Below are 18089 nucleotides of genomic sequence, written 5' to 3' on the forward strand. Positions count from 1 at the left end.
CGTTATTAATCTTCGTCTCCAGGTCCATCCCCCGACTGGGTGGTGGGTGTCACCGGACTGGACCTGTGCCTGAAAGACTGCACCTGGGTCGAGGAGAAGGTTGTCGACCTCTTCCCGTACGATGCGGGCACTGATAACGGCATTTCTTATATGGTAAGACGCTTGCTAAGTCGCGACAACATTTCGTTCATGCCTCCAAACGTACCTTAAGTTCCAAATTTTTATTCAAGAATTTTTATTTTTGGTCAAGAATGGTCTTGCCTGATTGATGTAATTTAGTTCTGTGCAATTAAGTGTATTTGATTTGATTTGGTCTTTTATTAACTGCTTGAATTGCCTCTAAAATATGTTTTTTACTTATACTGTTGTAGACTTTACGCCTTAGATGGCATCCACTACTGTACTTAGCGGGAGTAAAAAAAAATATGAAAAGATAACCTACATATTGAAAAAATGGAGGAGGGGACGTTTTTTGACTGGACGGACATACTCGTACCGGATTTCTTTTTAACATTTTGTTAAGGTACCCTAAATAATATAAATTACAGTGGCGAAGGACTTGTTATTCTTTTTGAATGTGGATAACATAACGCTCTTGACTATTTCCCAACTAGGTTAGTCAGAGGTACATCCATCGCAAGATGAACTAAGTACCCACAGCTCACCGTGCTTACTGTTAAAGCAACCAATAAAAACTAACACCGAATAGAATGTGGATAAGTAATAATTTAATATTGTTTTCTTCCTAGTCACCGAACGCCGAAACGGTACCAAGAGAGAAGATGTACCGCATCACCCCTATGTACCCAGAGGACCCGCGCGCTCCCTTCTACAACCCCGGGGGCTCCATCGCGCCCATGGCCCGTCTGTACCTGACCAGAGAGAAGGTCATAGCTAGGTCCTGTGATGAGGAGACCTTGCAGGCTTTAGTTATTGAAGAGGCTGAGAACACGCAGTCTGTTAATCGACGTAAGTCAATATGTCAAGAATGCGCTTATAGTTATTGTGGACGATTTTTTTGGAGAATTGAGTCTTGTTTTAGGATCAGTATACATTCATAATTTTGTAACAAAATATTCAAATTCAAATTCAAATTCAAAAATATCTTTATTCAGTAGGTAACATAGTTACACTTTGAATCGTCAATTTTACATAACGAACGTCTCATCCGCCTAAAACTACTGCAGCTTCTCACAACCTGTATAGCCGGGGAAAAGAAGCTGCAAGAAAAACCTCGGCACAGGGCCCTAGACGTTCTTTAAAAAAATAAAAATAAACATTTAGGCAATCATATCCATTAAGAATATACATAGAAATCAGGAGTATGAGCGAATCAAGTAATATTGACGTGATTTAAGCATAAGATAGATTGTCTATACTATACCCTCAGCTGTTCTGTGTTTTTTTAATAATTAGGATCAAATCGAGAGACCTTTGAATTTCCAAGGTGCTTAATGATGCCTATTTTGGCAGAAATACTTACGTAATTTTAGTTTCATAGCTCTTAAATGAGTGCCGTCTTTCTCTTACAAGTAGCGCGAGAAAGAGATAGAGCTACTTTCAGTCATTCTGTTTTGTTTGTTATTTGATTCTTCTTAATCGAAATTAGCAGTATCTCAACTTTAACATTGCAGCGGAATGTGCGGTATCGGAGTGGTCAGAGTGGTCGGCGTGCAGCGTGACTTGCGGCAAGGGGTTGCGCATGCGCACCCGCGAGTACCGCATGCCGCAGAAGGCGCAGATGTTCGCCTGTGACCGCCAACTTGTATCGAAAGAGATGTGTGTCGCTGCCGTGCCGGAGTGCGAGTAAGAATTTAGCTAAAACAAAATTCTGCTATTGAATTAAAAAAAAAATGAAGATGGTTCGATACAAGATCGAGTAGTATCGATAAACTAGTATCGAGTAGAATCTATATAATATTTTTAAATAAATAATAGATAACTTTTAAATTGGAAAGTAGATGTTTGTTGTAATACCATGATTATGTGGACATTATAAGCAGATTGTTTATGGTTAGGTGCACCAAAAATGGAAGATCCGAGGCTGATTTTCATAACATTTCTCACTATCATATATCCCTATTCACAACTAAAAACATGTAGTCTAAAGTTTACTTTTTAAGTGCTGTTTTTTACTAAAGTAAGAGAGTTACGCTGTTGTCACGTTCTCAGACGACGCCCTGAGCCGAGGTTCGCGCCCAACTGGGCACCCTCAGGCCTGTTGTCTTAAACGTTGTACCGGGTGAGAGCCTTCAGCGCTCCCCATTTGTCCGGCCAAGTAGTTAATGCCATCTGCGGCAAATCTACAATAAATCACGTCAAATAAAAAGCTATACTAAAGCTATTGTCACGGTTTTCTGCCCTTCTTTCTTCTGTCCTTGTCGACTTAATAACAACTCTACAAAAGAAGGCAGATTCAGCCGACTTGTAACCCCAGCACGTATTCTTCAGAGGAGACACAGCGCCTCAAGACAACGAGTCAGATGTCCTTCCAATAGAGAACAACGACGGCGTGTGCGCAACGTCGGAGTGGGGCGCGTGGAGCGAGTGCTCGGTCACCTGTGGCATCGGGATGAGCACGCGCCGCCGGTCGTTCGTCAACCACATGGGGTACAAGAAGTGTCCGCTCGTGTCTACTGGTGAGTTTATTTTAACCCCCCAATGCCGACATTTCTAAACACAACAGTTAAACAATGCTGGACTTTAAAAGGACATTCGGTATTACGATTGTAAAGCGACTTTCAATTAATCGTAGCTGTACTGAAGACTAATAAATAATAATAAGATTTATTTATTGTGTAAAAATAAATAAAATATAGATGTATGATGATGTGTGTATGGGTGTGTGTGTGTGTGTGTGGTGATGTCTACCAAGAATTCTTCTTCTGAGACAGAAGTTTAGTGTCCGCTTACCTATCTGCAAGGTATAAAGCAAATAATTTATTGGCTGATCTAGAAATTAATCATTAATCAAAGTGTACTTCATAGTTTCCTAGTTGACAGTGATAGCAACATCTGACAGACTTCTTTGCGTACCTACCTAATAGGTACTAAATAAAAGTGTAAATAGCAAGTCTGTTGCCTCCGCTCTTACTTTTAATGAATCATCCCTGTTATCCTTGTTCAGAGGAGAACCGCAAATGCATGGAGCCGCCATGCACAGAACAAGAGAGTGACATATCCGACCCGGCTTGCCCCACTACTGAGTGGTCAGCTTGGTCCCCTTGCTCGGCGTCATGTGGGCGTGGGGTTCGATTCCGGACTCGCCTACTGCTGGTGCCCGCTGACCGCCAACAGGAGTGCTCCGCCAGGGTCGAGCTGCTGCAGCAGCGACCGTGCCAGGAACGAGAGGACTGCACCATCGATATGATGACTGCTAAGCGTGAGTTGTTTTTGTAGAATTTTATTGGTATTAGTGCAACCGCATTAAATCAATTTCATTAAATGTTTCGACTTATTTCGAATTTTATTCACGAAGTAAGTTACAATGAGTACCACGTGTTACCACTTTTATTGATGACGTCACAGGACATTATTTCCTTACTAACTTAAAGAAAACTTTTGTTTTGACGTTTCGTAAAGAGTATCTCATTTGAACAGATTCTCAAGTAGCCTATTTTTTTTTCTGTAGCCTAGTTAGTGTCCCACTGCTGGGCAAAGGCCTCCCCCTTCTTTCTCCAACCCTCCCTGTCTTGGGCTCTGCTCTGTAGCCTATTTTAATACGCAGAATATCTTTTGACACTCACGTCCATCTCTATTACAATGACTATAATGATATCTACAAATGATGTGTGCACGACAAGTACATGTGAACTAAATCATTTGTAAGTAATGAGATCTTTAACGTGTTTCCGTATATTTCTCGCATTAAGATTAATGTAGAAAGATTAAACTTGATGTTTACATTTCAAATAAGTGTGTGAAATATGTAAATGTTTTGAAATTGAAATTTACAAAACAATATACGTAATTATTACTAATGGGTTTTTACATTACTTTGTTTGTGTCATGTGTCGCGACAGACGATACTGAAGTGGTGACAATGTGGCAACGCTAGAATCTAGTTAGTATTACTTATATTATGGTAACATTTTTAGTGAATAAGAAAGAAGGCAATGTGTGTTTTCAACCGGAGCCGAAACATAGTTCTGCTATCCTTAGAGACGTATAGGGTGATCGTGGTTTTACCACGGTATTCCGTCAATCAGCATACGACTCTACAAATAGCGATCGCAGTGAAGTAATAAGTAATCGGGACCAACGGTTTAACGTGCCTTCCGAAGCACGAATCACCTTACTTTCGGACAATCAGGTGATCAGCCTGTAATATCCTAACCAAATCCCTATCCCGATCCCTAGGATCACAAAATATTTTTTGTGGTATATCCCCACTGGGATTCGAATCCAGGATTTCAGGCGACGCCCTGAGCCAGACGACGCCCTGAGCCGAGGTTCGCGCCCAACTGGGCACCCTCAGGCCTGTTGTCTTAAACGTTGTACCGGGTGAGAGCCTTCAGCGCTCCCCATTTGTCCGGCCAAGTAGTTAAAAAAAAAAAGAATCCAGGATAGATATAGGTAGGTCCACACCTAAGGAACGGACACGACTTATATATGTATCTATGTGTTAATTACAGTAGAGCAAGAAGGGCGCCATTTGTGCTGTAATCTTATTGTGTATGTTTTAAAATGTTTCTTGTTTGTGTGTGCAATAAATAATATTTGATTTGACTTATAGGTATCTGCATGGAGGAGCCAGAGCAAGGTCCTTGCCGGGGCTTGTATCAGCGCTGGGCGTTCGCGGCCGCCAAGGGCATGTGCGTGCCCTTCAACTACGGCGGCTGCCGCGGTACTAGGAACAACTTCCTGACACAGGAGGACTGTACTAGCACCTGCCGGATACTTATTGGTGAGTCTAGTTCTTCTTGCGAAAGTAACTCGTAAATCTCAATGTCCTCTTTCATCTTCATCTTTGTCCCAACTAGTACTTCTGAGATTGCTTTCAGCCCCTCGTCCTGTTGTTGGGTGTGATCTGTTCATGTAACTGTCGTGTAATAACTCCTATGTATGGGTTAGGGTTTAGTGCATCCACGTGCCTCATTTTCGAAATCAGTGCGATATTTGTTACCATACAGATCGCGGTTGCTTCGTCCAGCAGACTAGGTAGTCTATACTATACAGTGCAAGTGGAACAGCGTCCACTGCGGGCTGCCGGCGCGATAGCGTTGATTCACAGAGTGCGAGTAATTAGCTCCGAATAATGATAAAAGTCCAACTTACAATTAGCAGATTCAGCGATTGCTACTGTCAGGACCCTTGACGGCGCGTTGATCCACTGGGCATGTCCAATACCTGTGCGTTACGCCATAGCACACCCCGGACACTTCTTGGAAAAATCCTCGTTTTACACAGACACTACACGCGCATTCGTGTGTGCGACCCCTGACGCCATACAATTGAAAACTAAAGTAAGACCGAGCGGGCGTGAGGTATACCTAGATCAACCGCTGATGTGGAGAAGGGAGGTGCCATTCTACACATCGGTTTACTCCTTATTCGATGGTCATAGCAAATTCTCTGATGAACTAAGAGTAAAGACGACACATAGAATGCGTTTCGCTTCAGCTGCTGATCATGTTAAGCGTTTTAGCTAGCTAGCTGTGTGGGTGATTGTATGTTGTTCGATCAAATCACTAGCATCTGATTTGGGAATTGCTTTCGAACTCTATCTATCTAGCAAGTCAAGAGCAGGCAGGAGAAGATATAGCCAAATCCTTTGCCAACAATAAATAGATAAAGTTGGTTTAACAAGAATGTCAGACAGATTGACACAACTCAGACCCATCTTCTTTTGGATAAGCAGAATCACAAGTGATCAGAACAGCATGTGGACGCACCCGGTAAACGCCTGAGATACGATAATAGGTACGAGTCAATTTACAAAAGTTCATTTTCAAATTAAGGTATAGTGGTGACCTCTGTTATGAAAAAGAACATCGTGTTTTAATTAAAACAGCAACAGTGACAAACGAAAACAATTTGCCATGAAACCATTCAAGTGGGTTGAAGTGGTCTATGTTTACACGTTTTATCGGTCATCGATTACCCACAGGCACAGAATAAAGAATAATAAAAAATATATGTTGAGTAAACCAACACGAATGTAATCAAAACACTTACCCCGCGTGTATTAAACGTAGTCACAGTACAAATAAATAAAAATGTTTCGGAGTGGGTACAAAATAGCGAAGGTCTAAATGATGTAGAACGGGACGTGTTTGCTTGTGTATGGTATGAATTTAAAACAAATTAAAAAAGGGTTGTCTATGATTATTGGGGTCCGAGTGTAAAGGTGCATTTGATTGTTTTTTTTTTTTAAAAAAAGGAGAAAATTAAACGAGTGAAGATAAATAAAATATCCCATATCCATAAGGGTCAATTTCTTAAGTCGGTTATCACAAAATGTTCCGCAGCCAAAGTAAAATAAATCGTATATAAACAGTACATAGTAACAAAATAATAATCAGCATGGTAGTTAGTCTTGAGGAGGGCGGGGACCGGCAACCGGGGCAAGGCCGCGCGGTTACGCTAACATTTCTATCGCTTCCCCCCACCCCTCCGATAATGCCGGAGAAATGTTAGCCCCGCCAGTAATGTTGAGTGCTTTATTGCTTTGTTTATACCTTACGACATCAACCGGACCTTTCAATTTAAATCTACAGGTTAGGTAAGCGGGCCTTGTGAAAAACGGGATAATGCTGGGGAAATGATGATGTGTATAGTATATCGACACCTTTCTCAAACATCATGCGGCAATGTGACGTCAACGTTCGGCTGAACCGCTCATCAAAGACAGCCTTTCACGTCACGGGCCATAACCATTGTTTGTCCACCTGTCGATAGAGCCATTAGCACCCTTTCACCCCATAGATTGCCGTCGTGACGTCATACAGGCCCACTGACCATCCGTGATTTCATTTCCACGCCAATATTGACGTGTCAGCGTCATTGGCGATAAAGTGTCATGACGTCCGCAAATGTTGATAACATGATGCTCACAGAAATTACCTTAGGAACTTTTAGAAAGTAGTACAATGTGGGTAAAAATTGAAGACTATTATACTAACAGGTAATGTTCAAAACGGAGTCGAATATTTTTCATAATTTACCTATAGAAAGCCTATTACTTTCCTGGAGAAAAGGGTATATTTCACTACGTACAGCGCTCCACTGCGGGTTGGTGGTGAAACAGTAAACAAACACCAACACCTGAGTTAATTTCCTTAATTCGCGCGACCAGAAATCAACCTCAGAAATTATGGTGGTCGCATTGATCGCCTTACAAAGTCAGGGATAGGAATATCATTTGCTTATTACTGTTTTTATACATTGGTAAAAGTATTTTTGTGATGGCTGCGTCTGTAATAACGATAACAAACTCTGTAGTCAAAACAGCATTTATTTACCCTTAAATAAGGGGTTGCTCACAAATTAGGCATGTATCTAATCGAACTATGGATATGGACGGGTAGTAAAGTCAAAATAAAATATTGCTGCTTTTAACAAGGTTTCATGTAAGTATCTCAATATATCCTATATTGAACATAGTAATAATGAAACGATTTAACGATCTAGTTTTCAATTTACGGAATAGCGGGCCTATAAATCAGTTTCCAGCATTCGCAATTACGCGGTGCAATGCATGCTCGTAACATGTAGCATGTTGCTGCAACAGGGCGCGGGAGTAGTTCCGCGTCTCCCGGTCGTTGGCGACCGGCCAGATGACTCATCGGCGCTTGCGCATCTCCATTGCTTTATACGAGATTGTTACAATAGGTTACCTTTTAAGAAGTGGTTTGTGGATACTCACTCACTTTGTATGGATTCAAATAGTGCGACTGTCGCCCGACATCAGAGCAATAGCAAAACGACTAATTTGCCCTATTTGAAGGCACCCTTAGACATAATTAAAAAAACAGCCTAATATTTTTATGTTCCACTGTTGGATACACGCCTTAAATCAACCGTAACGGGTATGAAACATACTTTACCACGCTGCTCCAGGCAGGATTTGTGGAAGTATATTTACGTATGTCAGATATCAGAAAAATTAAGAGCCCAAATTACTAGTTTTACCTATGGAGTCGATATGGTGGAAATAAAACTCTGGTGCGGCGAACATATACAATTGAAACTAGGTAAAATACAATACAATAAATTACAAAAATTCTTTATTGGACTTAAAACATAAAAAAACGAAATTAAAACGAAAACGTAAAACATAATGAAAGTCACTTTAAAAAAAAGTTACTGATAAAGAGCAATTATAATATTAATATTAACGGTTTAAAAATCTTCTAGACTGTGGAAACTAACCACTCACGGCCCAGTGACCTGAGCCGAGAACATTTCGCCTTGTTTCATGAATACCTCTTGGGCTTTCCCTACACGCTAACGAACTCCAATTTAGAAGGTGGCTCTAATATGAACACCTCTTTGTTTTACCTCGGATTGTGAAGTGGTGTAGGTAAATGCTATCTCTTATTAGTACTATGTTAAGCTTGTACCTATTATGAACCTTGAGAGCTGGGGTCATTCCTTTTTTAAAATGAAATGAAGAGGTTACGATAGTGTCGACGGAGTCCCGGGCTTAATCCAAAAGGTGCCTATTCAGCCTTGTCTTAAAGGAACTCAAGTTATAATTTTAAGGGAACACCGATAGCGCCACTCCCTATATTCATAGTTTAGTCATAGTTCTGATAATATATTTGGCTATCACAACGTTATCTAATACATATTATTTAAGTTACGTATCAACCTCCGAACTACCGTTTCCTATGCATTGTCACTCTCTTCTCTTCTTCTTCTCTTTTCTCTTCTTCGTCTTCTTTTTCTCTTCTCATTGTCACTTGTGTCATAGGTATAAATTTTCCTTTTATTAGGTAGGTATTCAAGCAAGAAGATCGTTATAATACAAAACGATTAGTTCAGTAAGTACAATATTTCAATATAGGTAACAATTTAAAATCGCGTCAAGGCGTGGTACGAATAAGATCAGTCGAAGTACAGAAGCCAGTGTTGTGACGTTCATTAGCATAGTGATGTATCAATCCAGATTAGGCCGATCGATTCTTGTCTATCTAACATTTGGTACTCGGTTAGATATTCCTCCCGGGTTCAACTTACGAAGGCATGAAATACAAAGTCATTTTTGTCATAAATCTTTTAATGTTCCCATTTGCATATTTACGGGTCTTTTAACATCACAAATGACGTGATCTTCGTTCTTGTTTACATTTGATAAACATCAGATTTGACTCTAGGTATCCGTGTGTGAGTCATTATCGAATTGACAAGTGGGCGGAGTCATGAGGAGATACCTTAATTATTGTCAGATTTATATTATACGATCAGTTCAGTACAATTAGTAATTATATATTTTACAATAGCATCAATGCATACGGTACGAGTTAGATCTGTCAAACTACGGAAACCAGTGTTGTGGCGTTCATTAGCATAGAGCATCAGTCGAGATTAAAAGATCGATTATTTTCTATGACATCAGGCACCACGTAGCTTACCGCCCGCGACTCGGTCGTGTAAAGTTCAATTATATAATACGAGTATAGCGCATAAATCCGTTACTGGAATTACTCAAAGCACTCTCTGAAATGTTCACTTCATGTTAATCTACTGCTTAATTTACCTACATACTACATTCCAAATCCCTGCGACGGTTTAGCTATGTAATAAAATAGGTGCAATAGGTAGCTATCTGGAATTGTTATTTTTCTTGTGTGTTTGTGCAATATAGAGTTGTGTATTGTATTGTATACTACCTGCACTTGTACTAACTATACATTGCATTCCATTAGTTTTTTTTTGTATATTCATTCGTTGGGTTTTTAGTATGCATTCTGCGCCTGTATCTGCACATACCTAAACTCACAGAGATACTTTCGCGTTTCAATTCTGAACTATAGGTATGTAAGTATTCGTACTTAGATTACAAATGAAATATTTCTCCTCCATATACCTGTCTATAGTTATCTGGCTTCAGGAAAACATCATGTGATGGTAAACCTAAATTGATTTTAAAAGTAAGTAAAAAAAGTATATGTGCAACTGTAGCTAAATATTTCATTTTAATATCACGTGTAGTAGGTATCTACTTTATATCTTCTTGAGAGTTTACTTTGGCTCGTTATATCGGCAGTTAAGATCGTAAACCAGACTAGCTGTTACTTCGGTTTCAAATGAACTTAATTTAAAGTTTCAAAAGATTAGAGATATTGTATTGTACCAGGAAATTGAACAATGGATTTGAACAACGGTTTCATACTCACACTCTTATAAAGGAAATAAACGACTAGTAGGTAGATAATAATATGGATTTTATTTTGAGCAGGTGGTGGCAACTGTAACTATATAATCACGATTTTCAAATCTTGAATCTCGCTCTCGTTAGAATTTGATAGTTGAGTTTCATGATCATAATCCGTAAACATCTACAAAGTCAAAAGAATAGTCCGTAGGTACTGAGAATGACGTTAAACCTACGTAAATGTCACCTCCGAATATAGGTATAGGCTCAGAACAGAAAATATAGGTAATCTTGTTAGATTACTTGCTCAAAACCTTGACAAATCGCACAAATCTCTTGTTACATTAGATTATCTCCATAATACACCCGCCCCTGAGACTATAACGTCACCGATGACGTCATAAACCGTCAGGTTTTGCGCAATACTTCTTCTTTCTTTTCGACATTAACCTCTCATATGCCGAGATACCAGACACAATAGATTTTACATTGTGTCTGGTCGAGATCCGCGTTCCGGCGTTCGAAAGATTAATACTTTTTACGAAGTTTAATTTATTCGTGACTGAATAAAATCAGTTTGGACAAAGGCGCAACATTTTTAATCGGTCTGTTTTGTTTTGCCAGACTGTGAAAATTCAGGAATAATTTTATTATTTGTACATCTACCTAATTTACTTTTAACAGATACCTAATTGGACTAGGTAAATTTGTACCCACGTACAAACTTTGTATGTGAATTCCTTTAGAAATCGACACCTGAACAAATTGTTCAAAGGTCGTTCGTGCCACAATGTGTCCTTAGGTAGATATGCGTCAAATGTGACCTTGTTCCTTCTAGATTTTACGATAGAAGTTTAAAAAATAGTGTAAATAATTGAGTGACTTAATAGTAGCAGTTTTTCAAAACTATCGTTTGCAGATGTTTCATATTGAAATTTTTATGCAGGGTGTATGGAAATTACTTGATACCTTGATAAATTACTTATACAAAATAATTGTACAACTTTGTGAAACATAGTATTATTTATGGTTTTCTTAAGGCCGACATTTGTCTTTTCCCACGAGAAACTCTAGTTCATACCATAGTTGTGAGAAAAATCAAGAACATAATTTAAGTACCACATGAAACATATTCCATGACTGGTTTGAGGCAGAGGGAAGAACTTAAAATCCTTAGAAGACTTTTAAAAGTCAACTTACGTACCTATCTACTCACGTAAGTAAATCATGATAGACTAATTTGCACACTTGGTAAATTAGCTTCAGAGAGGAAGGAAAAACCAAGAACAAATTAGGTCGATGAAACCTGTGCTTATCGCTGTCGGCCCACTAGCATCAATTAATTCTTTCCAATATACAAGTAATCAGCCGAGATTCGCTATTTGTATCGGGTGAGAACTTCTAGCGCTCCCTATTTGTCCGGTCAAGTACTTAATGTCATCTGAGGCAAACCTCCATACAATAAGCCAACGCAAAAGAAGCTTACATGAAACAAATTAAAGAGAAGGCGAACGTCGTGTTTTATAAAGAAGTCAAAGAATTGGCTTCAAATAAATTTGGAGAGTGTCACACCGACAAGAGCGTGGCTCTTAAGAAAGTATTAAAGATCTTTTCATCATACAGTTTTTACCTGTGGCTAGTAATTAATTCACAGCCTCCGTAGTGGTTAGAGCGTTAGGCTCAAGATCTGGAGGTCCGGGTTCGATTCCCGATGAGGACATTGTCGAAATCACTTTGTGAGACTGTCCTTTGTTTGGTAGGGACTTTTCAGGCTTGAATCACCTGATTGTCCGAAAAAGTAAGATGATTCCGTGCTTCGGAGGGCACGTTAAGAGGTTGGTCCCGGCTATTAGCCGTAAAAACACCTCCACCAACCCGCAGTGGAGCAGCGTGGTGAAGTATGCTCCATACCCCCTCCGGTTGATTGAGGGGAGGCCTGTGCCCAGCAGTGGGACGTATATAGGCTGTTTATATATAGTAATTAATTCAATACGAGGCACAGTAATAAGCTATGTCAAAATAATAAAAGAAGCCAGCGTGTCCCGAAAGAGATAGACGTATGAATGGAGGTAGAAATCAGATGACTTCATATGTTTTAATATTCTTAAGAAATGAAACTGAAACTATTATTTCCCAAGACATTCATTGTATTCGGTTGCATACTCGGAAATATACAAAACAAAGGACAATAGTGACGTAATTAAAGTAGGAATTGTCTTTGCAAGTGCAACAGATCTTCACCCAACCTTATTACTCGTATGTATTGCGTAAATACATCATCATCATCATCATCAATTTAAGAGCCGCGCTCTTGTCCGTGCAGCATTTTCCATGCTACTTTTTTAGGGATAAATAGGGCAGTGGTTTCCCTCTTGCCTTCCGCCCGCAGTACTCTGTCTGACGCAAGGGGATGGCGCCCAGAGTAGTCTATTACAAAGCCATACTAGGACTCCTGTTCTCCGCCTCTGAATAGTACTGACAGTTACTGCTGCCCTCTGTCAGGTTCCAGATTACTTGACTTGCCCCTTCCGTCCTGCATTGCCGTACCGATGACGCCTATCTTCGCTTCTGCAACAGTTGAGGTCTTCACCCGTATCCCTGGGCAAGGGTTCTACGTTATACCCCGTAGGTCTGGGTCCTTATTCGAACTCAGCCACCATCTCACTCCGGAAAACTGAAGTAAGAGGCGCCCACCCCCGCGGCAAGGACACGCCGAACAGGAATTGCCCCAGTGAAGGGCAGAGAAGATGACTCTGTCCCCCCTGGGGCCGGGTTAATGGTCTTGTATGGAACCAAGACCAAAGGCTAAATACATAGACACTTATATACAGAGGTCACTGTGGTCCTGTGGTTCACCAGCTTGTTTCTCAGACCCCTGGTACCGGATTTGCACCAATGAGTACAGTTGGCTCGACCATTATAGACGGCGATACTGCTCATCACCAATCATATTGGTCTAATGGAAAGCTCGGTGAGGTGTGGGTACTTAGTTCATCTTGCGATAGATGTACAGTCATGAGCAATATAATGTATCCACTTTAGGACTCTGTCGCACTAACACATTTGACATTTAGTGGGACTTATAGTTCAATTTGCCAAAAAAGTTAATGTGACATGGTACCACTGACTACCCCAGTTGGGATATGTTTCTGTTCCGAGAATATAGTCGTAGCTTATGTTATGTATGTAAATCGATAGAGAACAATAAACATTTTTTTTATTTTATTCGTTTATAAAACACTGGGTCCAGACTCATGTGTGCTGTTCAGGGACCAAAGGTAGGTCATATATGAATTAATTTTCATTCAATCCTTACTTAAATTAATTAACTAACCTAGTTTGTAAGTCACTGTACTCTATTATTTGTATTTCTCGTGTATGTTGTTTTTATTATGTGTTTTGTTTGATTGTAAGTTGTGTGTTACTCCGTGTTTTAAATTATATATTTGTTTTATATTTGTTACTGTGGTGTCCCTTTATAATAAACGTTTCTTTCTTTCTTTCTTTCAATATATGGATTAATGTCCGAAATAATATTTTTTTTTAGATGGCGGAGCGCCTGGTAGCGTAGGTCCGGCTCCTGCCTCCGGGGTGCTGCCGCCGACGGTCAGCACCAACTACCCTGGACTCAGCGTCAGTTCCATCGTGCCTGTGTCCAACAGCCTTAATGGTAAGTCTAAACTTTCTCGCCAACTGAGTTAAATCTACATTATGACATTTTATTTTATTAAAGGTCCGTTTGAATTCTCCATTATCTCCTCGTCAGCTATGTTTAAGTCCTATGTAATAGGGTCGAGATCCTATCCTGTAAAAATCCGGAAAATGTCTACATCATTAAAGGTGCCTGTCGTTTTTAGCTTTCTACGTCAACGGTTGTAAGCAAAATATCTTATTGAGAAATAGTGTTTTATAAATTTTGCTTTTATATTATATTTTATATTTTCTAGTAAATGCAATCAGACAATTTACTATGGTAATAATACGTTTGAGTGTGCCGGTAGAGTTTGCCGCTCTAGGATTGGCTTGTACGGCCATGAAAGAAAGTGCATTTCTTCGAGGCAATGACGTCATAAATTGAAACATGCGTGTAAGGCCAATGATGATGATGATGATTACGCTTAATGCTAAGGCGATTTTAAATTTAAGACTCATTCTAACCTTACTAAAATCATGAGAAAATCTAGCCTCCTTGTTAAGGCATCATTTCTAAAAATAGCGTTGAACATGAGATTACCATACCTGCCTGGCGAGTGTCGGAGTGTGACAGAGGTTCCCAGATGTCCGTGAACATTATCTATACTCATAAATGCTATACTCATAAATGTATATTTACTGGATTAGCCAGTACCCTCAAAACAAATACAACCAGTATCTAAAAAATCGAACAGCCTCCGTGGTCTAGTGGTTAGAGCGTTACATAGTTCCTACTTCTCCATCTTACCTTAAAGATCGTTTCTCTTTTAAATCCTCTGTCCTTGATCGTACCTTGCGATCGTCCCATACCTTATCCCTTAACATCCCTGTCCATTCCACTGACTTTTATTCTTATTCTTTCACGCTGCGGGCTGTCCGGTTGTGGAACTCTCTGCCTGAGTCTGTCAGGAGGGCTCCTTCTCTGGACTGTTTCAGGGCGAGAGTGAAGGCGCTTTTCCTGCAGGCATAACTTGGAAGTGGTTTTCTTTTTTCTCCTTATATGTATTATATTGTATAGGCTATTTGTATGTATGTTTGTGTATGCGTGTATATATGTGTGTATGTTTATATATATATATATTGTATTTTTTATATTATTTCTTTAGATAAGTATATATTATTTATTATTCATATTTTTTTTTTGTTATGTATCATTATATGTTTATTGCACCAGCCCGTGCTCCAATGAATAATCTTCTTTCACCCTAAGGTTGCCTGGCAGAAATTGCTGTTTAGCAATAAGGCCGCCTATTGTGCTTATGTTTTATTCGTATGTTTATGTCCTTTGTATATGTTGTTGTGCAATAAAGTATTATTGATTGATTGATTGAGCGTTAGGCTTACGATCTGGTGGTCCGGGTTCGATTCCCGATGGGGACATTGTCGAAATCACTGTGAGACTGTCCTTTGTTTGGTAAGGACTTTTCAGGTTTGAATCCTTTTTGTCCGAAAAAGTAAGATGATTCCGTGCTTCGGAGGGCACGTTAAGCCGTTGGTCCCGGCTATTAGCCGTAAAAACACCTCCACCAACCCGCATTGGGGTAGCGTGGTAGAGTATGCTCCATACCCCCTCCGGTTGATTGAGGGGAGGCCTGTGCCCAGCAGTGGGACGTATATAGCTGTGTGTATATGTTATATTTATGTTATGTTATCTAAAAAATACTAATAATTTGGGCGGTTAGACTAACTTTTGTTAAAAAAGTTCGGTGAGGTGTGGGTACTTAATTCGTCTTGCGGCGGATGCACCTCTGACTACCCCAGTTGGGATACAGTCGTCGCTTATGTAATGCTTGAGTACGCGTAATACCACTTCCGGTTGATGGGAGGCCTGTGCCCATCAGCGGGACGTATATATGTTGTTTATTTGTGTTATGCGTCTAAATACATCGAGATAAGGCGTGCCTATTTCCAAACGGGGTAAGCAGAGACTATGGAATTTGCTTCGAGCCTGACAAAGATGTGTTTTGATGATTGTGTGTTGTTTTGTCTAGGTCCGGTACTGTCGGGGTCTAACGACTGTCAAGTGAGCGGATGGAGTGAGTGGAGTCGCTGCAGCGTCACCTGCGGGGTCGGCTATCAGGAGCGCACGCGCACCGTGCTCGTGAGTACTTCACAACATATTTACACTTACGTATATATCAATATACCGTTAACAGGTGACACGTGATCCATCTTAGGACTCCACATCAAAAGTGACTACAAGTTGCCTTCTGAGTACTTGTAGCTGAATCCACCCCCTTAGAACACGAGAGTAAGTTTATGTATATACTTATTTTAGTAACCATATCAAGGTTTCAGGTCAATGACCTTCGATCTCTTTTCTAAATATAACTGCGATACGTCTAATTTCGGTTCACATACCTTAATTATGTAATTACTAAATTATTGTTAGAAATTACTTATAATAGCTTCCTGTAAACCGAATGTCTAAATGTCACGACAACAGACGAAAATAGACCGACGAGACAATAACTGACGTGTATTGCGCAGGAATGTGCGCAGTTGAAAATAGGAAAATGATCCAGTAGCTATCCTTTAAACTATAAGAAAAGCTTTGCAACTTTTTTAGCCTGTGCAGTGACCAGTCGTAAATTTATTCATAGTTCGGTTTGTAGATAAGTTTGTGAACTCCATAGATTTACATATTTTTTGCACTAACTCCAACACTTGACCTTTTATTTTTATTTGCGTCTCCCTTCCCGCGGTCAAGCGCAGGGCGCTTGCTATTTATACTCTGTGGTACTAGGAGACGACGCGGTAACATCCGTCTATCTGCGTCAAACCAGATTCGTATAAGCTCGAGCGATAGATTCTTTATTTAAAAACAATTTTAAATCATGACATGAGCCCTGTAAAATTTTAAAGCTTTGTACGTACTTAGATAGATAGATAAAATTTTAAAAATAAAATAATGAATGATTTAATTTAGATCGTAAATTTTATTTTTACACTACTATTCCTAGAGAGGCGGCGCGCAAGAAACTACTTAACATAACAAAATATTTCATATTATTTTTCTGTACTAAATGACACGGTAAACTAAAAGAGACTCACTGTCTCTGTATAGAAAACAACGGCAATGCAGGACTGGGCTTTTAGATTCTCAAATCTAAAAGTTAAATAATCGATATATGCGCAACTTAACGACCGCCCGCCGCATATAATACAAATTATAACCGTCTACGAGTATAGGCTTTATGTATAATTATTTTTAAAAACCTGATATCGAAAAAGCCTTATACGAGGCTGCAAATATGAGCTTACATTTTACCTACATAGAGAGTAACTAGGATCTCGTTTTTTGTTTTCATTATGCTGATTTCCAAAGAAAACTTAATAATTTGGTTAGTAATATTGAAGAATAAACGTTTTTGTTTTCTTTTAAAAAATATATTGTTTTTACGTAATTAACCTCACTATCACACAAGCAGTTTTCATCGTTGTCAGCCATCATATGTTTACGTTTTTTTATGAAATAGACGAGATCCCGAAAATTTCGGGATATCGCGGGATTGATATTCCCAATCCCGCGGGATTTCGAATTTGCAATTTCGAGTCGGTATTGCATTTCCTATGCGTGACACATAACATAATCTCATGACTAATATAGTCTGTCATGTGATATCCCAATGGGGTAGTCAGAGATACTTCCATCGAGAGATGAATTAAGTATCCACACCTTGCCGAGCTTTTTGACGCATTACTGTCTTGTTTGAACACGTTTATTTATTAAGTCATTCTTTTGTATTTTCATTATTTTTTTCTTAATGTTCTAAACATACTATTTCAATGCATTGTATTTAACAATATAATTGCTTAGCCTCAGTGCAAGGAGGTTACCGAATGGTCATATTAATGAATCTTAAGACATATCAATTAAAATTCTTCCGACACATGACGTCATGTCTAGCTTTGAGTTCGTAAATTAGCAAGTTTGCTGAAACAATGTTGTATTGTGTGTTCTTCTTCTTCTATCGTGTGGGTTTTGAGGCGAATTACTATTGTGTGTTTATAGATATACATAAACGTTATGTTAACTGCCTACTTTATTTGTTTGATCGCTACTTGTAGAAAA

General features: G+C 39.4%; 2 protein-coding genes across 4 annotated transcripts in view; one reads left to right on the plus strand and one right to left on the minus strand.

Annotated features, from left to right (window-relative positions):
• LOC126366522 (phosphatidylcholine:ceramide cholinephosphotransferase 2-like) overlaps positions 1-18089 on the minus strand; it is a 112077-nt gene that overhangs the window by 51555 nt on the left and 42433 nt on the right. The gene's annotated exons all lie outside the window — the stretch shown is intronic.
• The window catches only part of LOC126366506 (spondin-1), a 32413-nt gene that overhangs the window by 10896 nt on the left and 3428 nt on the right, over positions 1-18089 (plus strand). For all 3 annotated transcript variants that reach the window (XM_050009634.1, XM_050009633.1, XM_050009632.1), the window contains exons 7-14: positions 23-153; positions 750-969; positions 1635-1806; positions 2452-2639; positions 3128-3382; positions 4736-4906; positions 13869-13991; positions 16006-16115. In XM_050009634.1, coding sequence (XP_049865591.1) covers positions 23-153; positions 750-969; positions 1635-1806; positions 2452-2639; positions 3128-3382; positions 4736-4906; positions 13869-13991; positions 16006-16115 — 1370 coding nt within the window. The remainder of the gene's footprint in view (positions 1-22; positions 154-749; positions 970-1634; positions 1807-2451; positions 2640-3127; positions 3383-4735; positions 4907-13868; positions 13992-16005; positions 16116-18089) is intronic.

The sequence above is a fragment of the Pectinophora gossypiella genome, chromosome 4 (assembly GCF_024362695.1).
Source record: "Pectinophora gossypiella chromosome 4, ilPecGoss1.1, whole genome shotgun sequence".
Classification (NCBI taxonomy): Eukaryota; Metazoa; Arthropoda; class Insecta; order Lepidoptera; family Gelechiidae; genus Pectinophora; species Pectinophora gossypiella.